The 15,049-nt window shown below is 43.4% G+C and overlaps 1 protein-coding gene across 1 annotated transcript in view; it reads left to right on the top strand.

The window, feature by feature from the left end:
* Positions 1–15,049, top strand: part of HMCN1 (hemicentin 1) — a 427,446-nt gene that overhangs the window by 227,452 nt on the left and 184,945 nt on the right. The window contains exons 20-25 of the mRNA XM_036272178.1: positions 2,914–3,026; positions 4,806–4,965; positions 5,502–5,670; positions 9,077–9,204; positions 11,011–11,283; positions 13,528–13,623. Coding sequence (XP_036128071.1) covers positions 2,914–3,026; positions 4,806–4,965; positions 5,502–5,670; positions 9,077–9,204; positions 11,011–11,283; positions 13,528–13,623 — 939 coding nt within the window. The remainder of the gene's footprint in view (positions 1–2,913; positions 3,027–4,805; positions 4,966–5,501; positions 5,671–9,076; positions 9,205–11,010; positions 11,284–13,527; positions 13,624–15,049) is intronic.

Below are 15,049 nucleotides of genomic sequence, written 5' to 3'. Positions count from 1 at the left end.
AATGACCCCTTTGTGTGTTAGCTAGAAATGACCTAAACTTTTCTAAAGGTCACCTCACATGCTCCAAACAATCTTTCTGCATGTTGGAGAACTTAATAGTCACAAGTAAGACAATCCAGAGGCTATCTTTTTCCATTTGTGACTAACAGTTGCCAACTTTTTATATCTTGATAAATAAGTGACAGCTTCATAGTTTAAGGTATTGTCATAATTTTTTTGTATATGCCCTTTAAAGACTTCACAACACTGCCTTTTTAAAAGTGCGGTATTACAAGATAGTTCTGTGTACAGAGATGAAAGTAACACAGAACATTTATTTTTAGTAGATAATTCAGTCTTTCTTCAGGACATGAATTGGAGAATCCAGTAATTTCCTAATTTTGCTTGGTCTTTTGAAATTTTCCGGCAGTGCAAACAATCTTCTTTTACAATGATCATATTATTTAAAAAATGTATTTAATCACAGTTGACATTCCATATTATATTAATTTCAGGTATACAGGATATTGGTTAGGCATTTATAGACCATCTTTTTTTTTTCACTCCTCACCCAAGGCTATTTTTCCATTGATTTTCAGATATAGTAGGAGGAAGGGAAGGAAGGAGAGAGAGAGAGAGAAACATTGATGTGAGAAAGACACATCGATTAGTTGCCTCTTGTACAACCCTAACCAGGGCTGGGAATCGAACTGCAACCAAGGTATGTTCCCTTGACCAGGATTGAACCCACAACTGGTCCACAGGCCAATGCTCTAACCACTAAGCACACTGGCTAGGGCTATAGACCATCTGTTTAAAAATATCCATTTCTCATTGTAAAAAGCCTCTTCCACCTCTCTCTATCTTATACCAATTTCCACCAATATCCTGTGAGATATTCTTGAAGAAATATTATTTTGAAGAAATACTAATGCAACACTAAATTAGTTATGGTCTAAATAAACTACATATATATATTTACATGTATATACATATATATATACATATATGTATATATATATATGAGAGAGAGAGAGAGAATTGGTATAGTTGTTGTTGAGCTATTTTGACAGATCAGTTCATAGATTTCTTGGAGAGTGCTTTAGACTGGTTTGAGAATCCAGTGTGGAAGTACCATCATGTCATCTCCCTTTGGCTTCTGTCACCTGCGTGGAATATGGTGTTGAAAAGCATTCCAAGGCACATTTGCACTTGGGTGAAAGAGTGACACAATTAGTTGTGATGTCTGTCCCACCAGAGGAGTGGGGGGAAGACAGGTAAACCAACGATGTAGTTTATCGTGATGCGATACATTTTAACAGTGAAAAGTTACAAAGGTCATTTTGACCATCATTTCATCCATATTAGTCCAAAATGAGTAACTGATTTAGTCAATAAGGTGAAAGAAACATCAGCCCAGCCATTTGACGTGAACTGAACCAAGCATCAACTGACCCCAGGTTTGTCTTTGAGGTGAAATCGATGGCAGCATCCCAGGTTCTGTGTGTTCAGAAACGTTGCTACTCTTTCATCACTGAAGAACACTCAAGGCTCTCAACCAGTTCTTAAAAGGATGAATTGATGAATGCAAATATCAATGCACATTAGAATGACACATAAACAATTTACTTGTCATGTTAATTTACATAGATTAACAATCTGGAAAACAACAGCTCTACCAGACTCAGATGACATCAGATTTGAAGACTGTTGCCTAAATTTGCTACTTTCCTTCATAGCTGTCAAACTCAATATGAATTTAAGGACATGACTTATTCCATGTTGCCGCAAAATGACAGCAGAGTTGAAAGTTAACTAGTCTATGGTGATTCTGGAAATTGCATTTCTTGCTTTAGAAAGTAGCCTGACATTCTCGTTCAGGGCCGGGCTTCGCTGCCAGTTCTTTAGGAATAAATTATCTAAAGAATAAACCCAGCCCTAGGAAAATATGAGTATGTAGCAAAGCTAATCTAAGCCTTTCAGGAAAGTGTTTGCACTGAGGTCTCTGGTATCTCTTGTTCTGATAAACTTCTACTCCGGGGTAGCTGTAATAATTCTGGAGAAATTTGATTTAAAAGCAAGAGATGCAGTGAGGGTTTGAGCTCTAGTCTAGTCAAATCTTTCCAGGGGAAGGAAAGGAAATGCCTGGTGTTACTGGGTTTTTATTGGGTTTCTTGCACTATGTTAGGAATGTTCATGTACGGAAGCTTCTTTAATCAAATTCATTATTTTGAGAACATTGAAATTGATCATGTTTCTGTGCAAGTTGGTTATATTAACTGAGATATACACAGACTGGAATGATGAACATTCTTCCGTTTGCTTTCACTCACATAATGACAATTGTTCAGTTGCTTTCTAAGGTCAAAGGAGATGTTATTCTTAAAAATATTGACTTAGAAGCCTTTATTGTAGTCTTTTAAGTGTGAACTCCTAAGGCCTTTCAAGTTTTACTGTTGAATTCCTTTCAAGAAAATAAATCCTTTTTTCCAGGTTAAATTTAGTAGCTCACTAAGTGATTCTTATGTACAGATGGATATTTAATGTGTAGTGTTTAAACAGCCCATTTCTCTGGAGTGGACTTATGTCAGCTCATTACAGCTTAATGGGTAGTAGACAGTGATGAAAGATAGATGTTCAATGTGTAATGCTCAGGATATAATTTTATCTTGAGTTTCCAGGGAAGAATTGGTTTCCTTCAGTTCTCTTTCATATTTGTTAGAAAAGTCAACTTATTACACACAATTTATTTCTTGCTTTAAAACTTTTATTAAATTCTTCATAACCATTATATTTGCTTTGTTTACTACACTCCCTGGCACAGCGCATTTTTATCAGAAAATGACGAGTCTTCCTAAAAATATTCAGTTTTAAAGGTACAGGATTACATGGCAGGACAGATGCCCAGATTCTGAATATCGCTTCCTTTTCCAGTTCTGCCAACCATTCAGCACGGGCAGCAGGTACTCAGCACAATCGAAGGCATCCCAGTAACTTTACCCTGCAAAGCCAGTGGGATTCCCAAACCATCTATCACCTGGTCCAAGGTAAATGGCACATCAAGTGATGTGTGTTAATGTTACATGTTCTAACAATATTTAAATACAGTTGGCCGTACATGGAACTTGCGACTATATCATATAAGCTTATAAAATAGGAAAATCCATGCAGTTATACCACTTGGAAGGAACCTTCAACTGTCCTTATTGCAGTCACCTACCTGATGTTTGAATGATATTCACCACACAACAGGGAACACGGATAAGGTTCTGCACGCCCTGGAGCCTTCTAAGCACGTTCCCTGCGGTAGTGGTAGCAGGCGCTTCCCACCCCTGGCCACACCTAAAGCCCTTCTGATTTCAGCGCCTCTCTGTGGACAGCTCCTTGCCCTCTGCTAGGGTCGTGCTTCCTACAGGTGCCGCTCTGGTGTTTGATCTCAGGGCTTTGCCCAAAGCCCACGGGCCACTCAGCCTGCTAAGAGGTGTCCAGGAAGTGCAGGGACAATACCTCCTGTCGGGGGCAGGTGTCTTACATAAAGACCTCGCTTCTCAGTCCTCAGAAGAGTCCTTCTGCGTGCTTCTTCACAGTTTCTCGGAGGGTCCCCAGCACATTGAAACTTATTAGCCCAGCCACCAAGGAAACCAGGGCAGCGAAGCCCTTTATCAGTTCTCCTTCCTTCTGTGCCTCTAGGGATGACATCCCAAGTAACCTTGCTGCTCCCCAACTCTGTCCCCAACTCTGCTCTTCTGGGAAGCCAAAATATGACACATGCAAGAACCCATGTATTCCCCTCTGTATCCCTGTCATGAAGTTGTGTGGCTTTTACTTGTGTTCCTGCAAGGAAGAAAAACCCATTTCCTGAACATCTTGGAGCAGCCATGAAGATGGCAGATTTTCTGTCAATTAATTTAAATCTGGCAGATATAAAGTCATATCGAATCATGGCATAATAATGAAATGGGGCGTTTGTATACTTACTGCTACACCAAAGTATTCTTTTTGTTTTGTTTTTATGTTTTTTTGTGTTTTTTTTTCCAAATCTTTATTGTTGGATGTAAAATGTATTACAGATGTTCCACATTTTTCCCCCATTGACCCCCTCCTCCCCACTCCCTCCCCCCTCCCTCCTTTTCCCACACTATTTACACCAAAGTATTCTGTCATACCATCTAAAGTTATGCATCTTTAAAAAAGTTCTGAAATATAGAGAAGTTGGTGTTGGCCTCAGTTAAAAAAAAAAAAAAAGTTAAGATTTCTGCATCTGGACACAGTGTACAACTGTGGAGCCGATCCCCACAGAGTCTGGTACCAAGGAGAAGTTTAGGGCATTTCAGGAAAAATATAAAGATGAAATCTTTCCAGACTGACCTTTGTGCTATGATCAAGCCCAGAGGCTCAGAGTTTGGGTTCCAGACTGCTGGGATTCCATGCCGTCATTGACCAACCATGACTCCACACTGCCCCCTGTCTGTAGAATGGGGTTGTGGTAGTTCCTACTCAGCTTGTGAGCATGAAAATAATGAATTTATGAGAAGTGCCTCCCAACAGCGCCTGGCTTCGCATGCACCCCATCCACCACTGTCAGCATCATCCCCCCATGTTTCAGTAGCTCCAGCAGGAAGCGGGCAGAGTTTGCTAAGAAGAACTATCACCTTTGTTTTATTAGTCTAACCTTTCTAACAAATCACTTTGCTCCCCATCAGCGTGTTTTCTTTTTTAATCTGGTATTTTCCCCCTTGGAGATTTTTTTTTCTTTCTTCCTCTTCCAGACGTTAAGTCACTCTTGAGTATCTTAAAAAAGACTTTGCTCTTGGGGTGCTTTGCAGAAAGGCGAGCTGATCTCTACCAGCAACGCGAAGTTTTCCGCGGGCGCAGACGGGAGTCTGTACGTGGTGTCCCCCGGGGGCGAGGAGAGCGGGGAGTACGTGTGCACCGCCACCAACGCCGCCGGCTACGCCAAGAGGAAGGTGCAGCTGACCGTCTACGGTGAGGGCGCGCGTCCCTGGGGCTCCCCAAGGCCTGTTACCAGAAGGCGACTCCCCCGAAGCGAAGCGTTCCCCCGGGTTTACATTTTTTACTGCCAACCAACATCTCCTCTATGCAGATTCTGATTTAAAGGGAGAGGAATTGTGCAGCCTTTTGGAAAAATCGTGTAGTTTTGCCCCAAAGAGGGTGCTCATTGCACCCAAGCGTCGTCAGAAACACCTGCGCGTTAAACTCCCAGCGGAGCCGAACTTGAGCTGTGACTTGGGTGGCGTGTGACACATGGCAGACTCTGAAATGGCATTTCAGCTGGCCTCTTCCTGGTGTCAGGAGGAAGAGCTGAGAAGGGCAGCTTTCTAGTCCTTTCCCTTTGAGCGCTGACAATCCATGTCTTTATGGAAAGTTCTAGGTGTGCCCCCAACCTTGGAATAAATGGCACTGTTTTATAAATTATTTAAGGGTATTTGTAGTCCACATTTGATGGTCAATTAAATGTTTTCAATGTACTATTTCCCTTCCAAAACATTCGTTTATTTTAGTAAGGCCCAGGGTGTTTGGCGATCAAAGAGGGCTGTCCCAGGACAAGCCTGTGGAGATCTCGGTCCTTGCCGGGGAAGAGGCGACCCTGCCCTGTGAAGTGAGGAGCTCGCCCCCGCCCATAATCACCTGGGCCCGAGAAAGCCAGCTCATCTCGCCCTTCTCGCCGAGGTAGGAGCCTGGGGTAGCTACAAACCATGGAAACGGTGTCTCAGGGCAGAGGGTGGTGCCTGTTCCCCTTTTCAGCTGTTTCAAAATGGAACTCACGTTTGAGCCTATAGAAAATACACATGCCTTTGAACTCATTCTTTCGTATCAGAAACACTAACACTCAGCTTTGCCATAGTTTCCCATGGGTGCATCTTACAAGGTGGTTATTAAAATGTAGTCTAGCTGCACAGAGGTTCACATTAGCACCAAGTGCATATTACACACAGATTCTGTTCATCCCACACTCCAGTGTCTAGGATTGGACATTCACTACATGGTTTTGTAAAAATCTTTTATCTTACAGATAAAAGTCAACTGAGACAGTATATTTGATAGCTCAGTGGCATGGAAAGCAAAATACCAGAGTCTCGCCCTGGCCGGTTTGGCTCAGTGGTTGGAGCGTTGGCCTGCGGTCCGGAGAGACCCGGGTTCGGTTCCCGTTAAGGGCATGTACCTCGGTTGCAGTTTGTCCCCGGCCCTGGTTGGGTCGTGCCGGTGGCAACCACTTGATGTGTCCCTTTCACGTCAATGTTTCTCTCTCTCCCTTTCTCTCTCTCCCACTCTATCTGAACAAAAAATGGAAAAATGTCCTCAGGTGAGGATAAAAAAATAAATAAATACCAGAGTCTTTAAGAGCACACCCTTTATTGCCATGCAGGTGTGGCCTCAGAGGGACTGCCCCCCCTTTCCGCTTGCCTGTGACTTTGGCAGTTTTTCCAGTGGACCTCTCTGAACCTCAGATTTCTTGTTTATAAAGTGGGGATACTGTTTACCTGAAGGATTATATAAGATAATGTACATCCCACCCCCTTTGGTTCTAGCTCTCAAGAAATGATAGCAATTACTGTTTTAACTCGATGTCACGCAAAGGTTACTGGTGGAGTGAGAGCTATAGTTTCTAGCCATTGTCTGTTAGACTTGTTGATGCACAGTGATGAAGCTGCAAATTCACGCTACTGTAGTTTCACTTCCACTGGTGAGGAAAGAATGGACAAGAAGAGCTTTGCATAATTTTACTGTTTCTTTGAAAAAATCTTTGCCTTGGGTATTTTTGAATGAAAAGGAATACCATATTATAGAAAAAGTTGAGGTTTCGTTGTTTCCCTCCCCAATCTCTTCTTTTCCTTCCCAGGACAAACACTGCCACAAACTTGGTGTGCATCCTGTACATGTGTAGTAAAAATAACATCGATTATTGTTTTCTGTGTTTTAAGAAAATAGTTTTTTAGAGAGGGAGGAAGGGAGAAACAGAGAGAGGGAGAGAGAAAGAGAGAAACACTGATCGGTTGCCACCCTCACACGCCCAACCAGGGACCAAACCTGCAACCTGGGTATTTGTCCTGCCAGGAATCCAACCCCTACCTTCCGGTGTTCGGGACGACTCTCCATTCTCCAACAACTAAGCCACACTGGCCAGAGCCTGAGTTTTAAATTTTGTTTTCAGTGTGTTCAGTTTGTAATTGTAACATATTATATATTATTATTTCATTGTTTTCTATAGTAAGTAAACATTTACATATATATATTAGTTTATTTGTTTTAATTACCATATACATATTCTACATTTTATATATATGTGTGTGTATATATATATATGTATAGACATTCTTGTGTGTTTTCTATTTCTTTCCTTCTTCTTCTTTTTTTTTTGGTTTTACAAACAAACCTTTTCAGTGATTTTCTTTTTATTTGTTGCTCTGTATACACAGGCATGAGTTTCTTTAAGACATGTACCTAGAACTAGAATTTCTGGTCAGAAGGAATCTCTGTTTTCGGTTTCGTAGACATTGCTGAATTGTTCTCCAAAGGGGCAGTCCAGTCCAGTTCTCCCACCAGTAGGATCTAGATGTACCTGTTTCCACATTATAATCAACGCATGGTGTTGACCGACTGACACATTTTTGCTGGTCAGATGGGTGTGAGGTGACACCTTGCATCTGTCTTAGTTTTCATGGAACGGACTTTCATGAGCCCAGAATGCTTTCGTGTGTGTGTTGGCCGTGTGTGTTATCTGAGAATTGCCTCTTTAAACATGCTGCACAGTTCTCTGGTGACTTGTGTTTCTCTGGTTGAATGTGGAAATTTGATCTTTGTTCTTAATAACATTCTTTTGTTTATTCTCTGTGTGAAAATGATCTTCTCTCAGTCCACTGGGAGGCTTTTAAGTTTATTTATGTGTGGTGTCTGGTTGTACAGAATTTTAAATTTTTATGTAGTTCAGTATATTAATCTATTGTTGTTGGGATTTGTACTTTATGGAGATCATAAACCTGGCCTCCAGTGTTTTATTCCAATATTTTAAGTTTTGCTTTTCACAGTTTGGACTTTGATTCATATGGATTTTTATGTTGTGTATTACACTGGACAGTGCTGTAATTTTATTTATGTATTTTCCCATGTGGGGAGCCAGTTACCCAACATCGTTTTTGAATAGTCAGTTATTTCCTTGCTTTTTGTAATATCATCTCTGATATTACATGTTACTTGTTGAGTTCTCATTTTTGCTTAATACTTTTGTGGGGGGATATTTTCTCTTTCCTATTTATCCATGTGTCTGTCTCTGGACCAATAGCACACTTTATTTTTCTTACTTTCTAAGAAATCTTGATATTAAGTAGGTCTATTTGGCCTCCCTCCCCCTTAAAGCTATTTTAATACAATTAATATAATACAATTTTTATATGTAAGTCTGTTTCATCCAACTACACCATGGTTCTAGGAGGAATATATTCAATATATATTTGAGAATTGCACATGTAACTTCTTTTTTAAAAAAAATATTTTTATTGATTTTTAGACCAAGAGGAAGGAAGAGGGAGAGAGAGATAGAAACATTGATGAGAGAGAACATCAATTGGCTGCCTCCTGCATTCCCCCTGCTGGGGATCGAGCCTGAAACCCGGACATGTGCCCTGACCCGGCAGTGAACCTGTGACATCTTGGTGCGTGGGTTGACCTTCAACCACTGAGCCACACCAGTCTGGCCACGTGTACCTTCTTTTGCTTTTATTTTAACACGCTACATTTTTAAATAAAACTTTGTAGAAAAACGATAAAGTATTCAAAAGTTACTAAAATATACATTTGCTTTGTATACCTGCAACTTGATAAACCAGATGTACAGTTGTTTGATGATTTCAGACCGTGAGGTTTAAAGGAGAAAGGAAACTGACTTTGTGTTTGCAAGAACATCATACAGAAAGCACGAGATAATTATGAAATTAAGCTGGTCTTTAAGGTGTCCGAGAAGACATTAGAGATGGGGAAACAGTTTCCAAGCCTGCTAACAGAGTAGCAATTCCCCACTGTGTAGGGGATATTGAAATTCTCATGTTCCGTAGTTGACTTCACGGTTTCTTTCTTTCAGACACACATTCCTCCCTTCTGGTTCAATGAAGATCACCGAGGCCCGTGTTTCAGACAGCGGGATGTATCTCTGCGTTGCCACAAACATCGCCGGGAACGTGACTCAGTCTGTTAAGTTAAGTGTTCATGGTGAGTTTTGAAGTGAAGACATAGATATCCGTGTACTAGCCTCGGGGAAATCTGTCTTCCCAGTTTCTTTGATAGTTAACCTCCAAATTGTATATGGAGTCATTAGAGAAACATTTTCTAACATCTGAGATGTGATTTTCTTTCACTGACTCTGCAGAGTTTATCTGCCATCTGTAAACAACTCTCCCCCTTGCCTGCAAATGACCAGTATTAAAGATCTGGAGCTCACTTTTACTAGATGTCGCAGTGACCTTTGACCATTGTTGATACAGGGTAATAAAACTTTGTTTAGACTGGTGGCCTTTTGTGGAAGTAAATGTAAGTTTCAGGGAAGAATTTAATAGTAGTTAATTGGTCATTTTTACTATTCAAAGAGCTCAGCAACTGGAAACATTCTGTTTCCTAGGATTTTTTGTTTTTACTACTTTAAGCCTCTCTAATTCGTCTGCCTTATTCCCTCAATTTATCATAGTCTGTTCAGTTATTCATTCAATCAACACATACTTAGCGAACACATACTCTAAGCCAGGCCTTGTGTGAGTGCTGGGCATTCAAATAGAAGAAGTTGTCTCAAACAGTATTGACCTGATTTCATTCTCAGATTAATCACTTCAGTAGTATCCCTTGGTCATGGGATTTGAAGTCCAATGAGAGTTCTCCGTTTACGAGTCCTAGGGCACTAGGCATATTGCCTAAGCTCTCGTATCTTTAGTTTTCTCTTTCATGAAATAACAACAGTAATACTATCAAACTTATAAGGTTGTTGTTAGTGACCACCTGTAGAAAATATTGGTTAAATATTAAGTTTGAAAGAAAGGACAGACGAATGGGGTTTTTTCAGGGGCGGAAGGTATACAAATCCTAATTATATCCTTGTGAGTCACTTTGATTTGATAGCACACAATGAAAGTATGCAGAATCCAACAATACATGCCAGTGTTTTGATCAATGATCTCATTTATTTTTTTTTTTTTTTATTTTTTTTTTTTTTATCCTCACCCGAGGATATTTTTCCATTTTTTGTACAGATAGAGTGGGAGGGAGAAGAGAGGAAGGGGGAGAGAGAGAGAAACATCGATGTGAAGGGACACATCGAGTGGCTGCCACCCGCACGACCAACCAGGGCCGGGGACAAACTGCAACCGAAGTACGTGCCCTTAGCGGGAACCGAACCCGGGTCTCTCCAGACCGCAGGCCGACGCTCTAACCGCTGAGCCAAACTGGCCAGGGCTCAATGATCTCATTTAAATCTCTACAAGAGGGTAGCGAAAGAGCAATAATAGAGACTTTATCTTGATTTTCTTCTCTGAAATTAGCAGAGGCTTTTCTGAGAACCTTTTCTTACTTGCTGGCTAACGTTTCCACAAAGAGAACAAAAACAAAGAATATGTGGAGAGAAATGCTTTTTTGTTTTAGTCTCTTATATCATAGAAATTGTCTGGATTGTCTTTCCACAGGGTTTTAAACCTTAAGTTATTTACAAGTTAAAGAAAACCTAACAGTTTTAAATGCTTGCTCCTCCTCAAGTGTAGAAGGAGGCATTTTGCATTTAATACGTCCCACAGTCCTTGCAGTGGGCTGGTGTGAAGAGGTCATTTTGCCTGGGTGTCAAAGAGGCCTCATGAAACTGGCAAACTTGCCCTATAGCCGAGTTAGTAAGTGGCCTGAGCCTGGGTCCAAATCCTGAGCTTATTCCCCTTTTCCTGCTGCCTCTTGCTAAGGGGCTTTCATTCAAAGTGAGAAGAGGAAGAACATTTTCATTTTTATTTTTAAATTGTGTTATTAATACTCGATTGTTGTTTCCAGTTCCTCCAAAGATACAGCGTGGCCCTAAAGTGATGAAAGTTCAAGTGGATCAAAGAGTGGACATCCCATGCAGCGCCCAAGGGACGCCGCTCCCTGTGATCACCTGGTTTAAAGGTGGAAGCGCCGTGCTGGTTGATGGGGTCCAGCATGTCAGCCAGCCAGGCGGGACGTTAAGCATCAACCAAGCCATGCTCTCAGACGCCGGCGTCTACACATGCGTCGCTGCCAACATAGCAGGCAGGGATGAGACAGAGATAACACTCCATGTCCAAGGTGATCTGGCCATAGGGAGATATGTGTCTGGTGGGGAGGGACTGGGGGAGAACCCCTGGAGTCTCTATACAAAATATATAGTCTCGGTTCGCTTTTAGAAAACCTCTGTGTAACTTTTATGACCTAACTTTGAAAAAAACATTCCAGAAAGGAATGAAATCATGCCATGACTGAACCTGCCCCCATTTTGGTATGTTTACCTTTGAACGTGAAATTGCCATGAACAATGTGGATGATGGGATCGCTCCTGGCTCCCTGCCCTGCCCAGCATCTTGGGTTTAGGAGAAACGGTGGGCAGAGTGAGCTGGAGGAGGGTTCCCCTCGTAGTGGTAGGGGGCGCTCAGTACTGATCCCTAGAATTCCAGTTCCACCGTTCCCCGTGATGGTGTTGACATTGTTTAGAGGGATTACAGATCAGTAATGATTCCTTCAAGCTACAAATATTTATCATGCGCCTACCAGGTGTCTGTCCTGTTTTGGGGGGGTGAGGAGAAAGTACTGACAGAGTCAGAGCCCCGGCGTTTGGCAGCTGTTCTGTGACAGGCAGAGAGCAGGCAAACACACACGCACAGATACAGATCGTGAGACATGCTGGGTGGAAAATTAAAAACGGGTAATGCGACCAGCAGTTGGCTACCTTAGATTGGGTCATCGGGCAGGGCTCCTGTGAGGGGCTGAGATTTAGGGTGAGATCTTGTTGACTCTAAGGAACCACACGTGGGAATCGTGGGAAGAACATTCCTGGCCCGGGAGAGTTGCCAGTGCGAAGGCAGGTGGGCGTCGTACTTAGCGCGGCACTTAGTCCTTGTCCCTGGCACATTGCAGCTGTATTTGGACGGGTGGCTGGGACGTCGTTGGAGAGATTCTCCAGTCCATTCATCCACTCAGCAAAGTTTGAGTGCTTGTGTTTATGGTCTGATGAGAGAGCTGGATAGTACAAAATAATCTCCTACTTACAAACTGGCTATTGCCATCGGAAAATGGTAGAAATATCTGTATGCATTTTTAACAGAAAGCTAAATCAAAGAATCCTTCTTTAGGGTGGCGCATGCCAGCTTAGATTTGAAGAATGGATCGAAGCATGTTGGGGGACAGGCAGAGTGCAGTGGGGTTGGGGGGAGAACCTTCCAGGTGAAGAGTGTTGATTGGGAAGGGAGGCAGTGTGATATTTTGGAAGCTCTGGGGTAAATAAATAACTGAGTCAGCAAGAGCCAGATGGCTGTGTGCCAGACTGGATGCTGAGTAACATGTCCTAAAGCTGGACACATAATCAGGAGCCAGATTGTCCCAGAGCTAGGAACCCAGGCTAAGGGATTGAGAGTTTATTTTAAACGTAATGAAAAGACTTGGAGGCCTTCTTATGGGGGAAGTTTTGTGTCAGGTTTAGATTTTTAAAAGACCCCTCTTTGGGGAGAGAGTGGTTTCGCTACAGAAGGTGAGAGGAAACATCTGGAGACTGGCCGTCATTCGGTCACAAGATGATGGCGCTTGGATGGGGAGAAAGAATGGAATGGACTCAAAAACTGATTAGGAGAGGAAGTCATCAGGAAACAGTGACAGCTTACATGTGGGGAGTGAAGGACATGAGTGACTCGCAGTTTTATTCATGAAATGGGCGGGTTGTGAGGCCGGGAGAGACTTTGGATGCACTCAGCATGCCCTGAAGAAAGGACAGGTGTGAAGCTTTAGCCTACAGACAAGAGGAATCTAAGGGGATCCTGTAATCGGGTGAGCCAGGCGATGAGACTGTGGCTCAGAGGGACTATTCTGAGGGCTCTGGAGTATGAATCCAAATGGGCACGTGTCTGAGGAAAGGACCCCAATAAGAAGCCTATTGAAATAGTCCGTAAGGGTTTGAAATAATTAGTAACACTCAGGATAGCGGGGAAGATACAGATATGAACATGTGTGGCATTATGTGACAGATTGGATGTGGAGGTCAGGGGTCAGGGAGTAAGACATAAACACTGGATGGAGCCTTCCCTGAAGGAATACAGGAACAAGGACAGGGTTGCAGAAAGCATTAAAAGATGAATTGAGGGGCGGGGACTCGGTAGACATTTGGAGTTTTAGATCCCTGGGCCACATCTAGGTAAAAATGTCTGGCAGTTAGAAATAGGCATTGTATTGCAAAGAAGAATCAGGAAAGATATCAACTCACCAATGGGGATGGCGGATGACACTTCAGGAGAGTTTGGTGTTGCCCAAGGGAAGCCTGTTATCACGTGTGTGTTTTTGTAACAGAACCACCGACGCTGGAAGATCTAGAGCCGCCGTATGACACCCCGTTCCAGGAGAGAGTGGCCAATCAGCGCGTTGCATTCCCGTGTCCTGCAAAAGGTGTGTACTCCACGGGCATGTGGGCACTGGTGGCATGTGCTGTCCGGAGCCCCACGTGGAGCCCCACACAGCAGTCTGTAAAATTCCACTTGTGAGTCTTTGTTTTAACATTTGGGCCCAATAGAAACGAGTCCTTCTTTCAAAGAACAGCTCTTTGGAGGAGTGCCTCTCAGGTATTTTATTTCCTCCCATGAGAAGACCTTCCAGTCCTTCAGACTTGCCTCCCCCAGTGCGTCTTCCATAAAGTTCATGCTCTTCCCCGTTACTTCTCAGTTCCTTCAACCTTGGCGAGACTTTTGTTCTGACTACTTCTCTCCCCAAACTCCTCTTCTCTGGATTTGCCTCCTACTGGTCGTTCCCCAGCCAGGCTGTGACTTGGCCCTGAGAGACGTGTTCCAGCCCCCCTCTCCCGGGATCTCTGGGGTTTCGATCTACCATGTCCTGGCCGGAGACTGCAAGGTCTCTCCTGGGGACGTGAGGGAGGCGCGCTCTCGCCTTACCCTGGGTGCCCTCTTTCACCTGCACGTTCATCTGCACTGACCCCGGGGGTTCGAAGCATCCTGGCAACGTCCATGCAGAGCAGTCGTCTTTGCAGAACCTCCTGGAGGGCCTCCCGTGCTCTGGGACCAGTGGGGCCCGACGTGTGCCTCTGAGCAGCTGTCCTGGGGCAGCCGCCTGGGCAGGGCCTCATGTCTGCCTCGTTCTGGGCAGATTTAGCTCCTCTCAACAGTAGCTCTCACCAATGATGATTTCCACCAGCGTGAGAAGATAACTTTACAATGAACAAAGTAAGCTGGTGAACAAAATAGACCCAGAGACATGGAAGTAGGGAACAGACTGACAAACCTCAGAGGGAAGTGGGGAGGAGGGGCAGGAAGAGATAAACCAAAGAACTTATATGCATAGATGCACAACCAGTGGACACAGACAACTGTGTAGGGAAGGGTTGGGGGGGTCGTCGATGGGCGGGGGAAGAGGGACGTCTGTACTACTTTCAACAATAAAGATACATTTAACAAAAGAAAAGGTAACTTTAACAAGCTTTTTAGATATCAAAAGTGTGATCAGTGAATACTCCCAGAGCCAGTGGGAGGGGGGAAGGGGAGAGGCAAGGCCTGGAGAGGAACCTGTAGGAGGGTTTGGGTTCAGGTGAGCACTGTTCACACCTGCTGGGCCGTGGTCACTGCTCCGTGCTCTCCGCTTGATCCCTGACTCCCGAGCTGGCCTGGGCTCTCCTTTTCCACTTTGAAAACCCACCTTGTCCCTGTTCCCCATTTCACCTGGGATATAAGTGGTACATGTGCGACTTTCTTTAAACTAGCTAGGTGTCTTTTTGTTGTCTGCTGCAATGCATTTCATTTTGTCCGTGGTGGTTCTACCATTTATAAACGAAAGATGATGCAACGTATTTCTTTGCTTGTGAATG

The sequence above is a fragment of the Molossus molossus genome, unplaced genomic scaffold, assembly GCF_014108415.1.
Source record: "Molossus molossus isolate mMolMol1 unplaced genomic scaffold, mMolMol1.p scaffold_m16_p_20, whole genome shotgun sequence".
Lineage (NCBI taxonomy): Eukaryota > Metazoa > Chordata > Mammalia > Chiroptera > Molossidae > Molossus > Molossus molossus.
The sequence above is the reverse complement of the archived record's forward strand: the minus strand, read 5'-3'. Positions and strand labels throughout refer to the sequence as shown.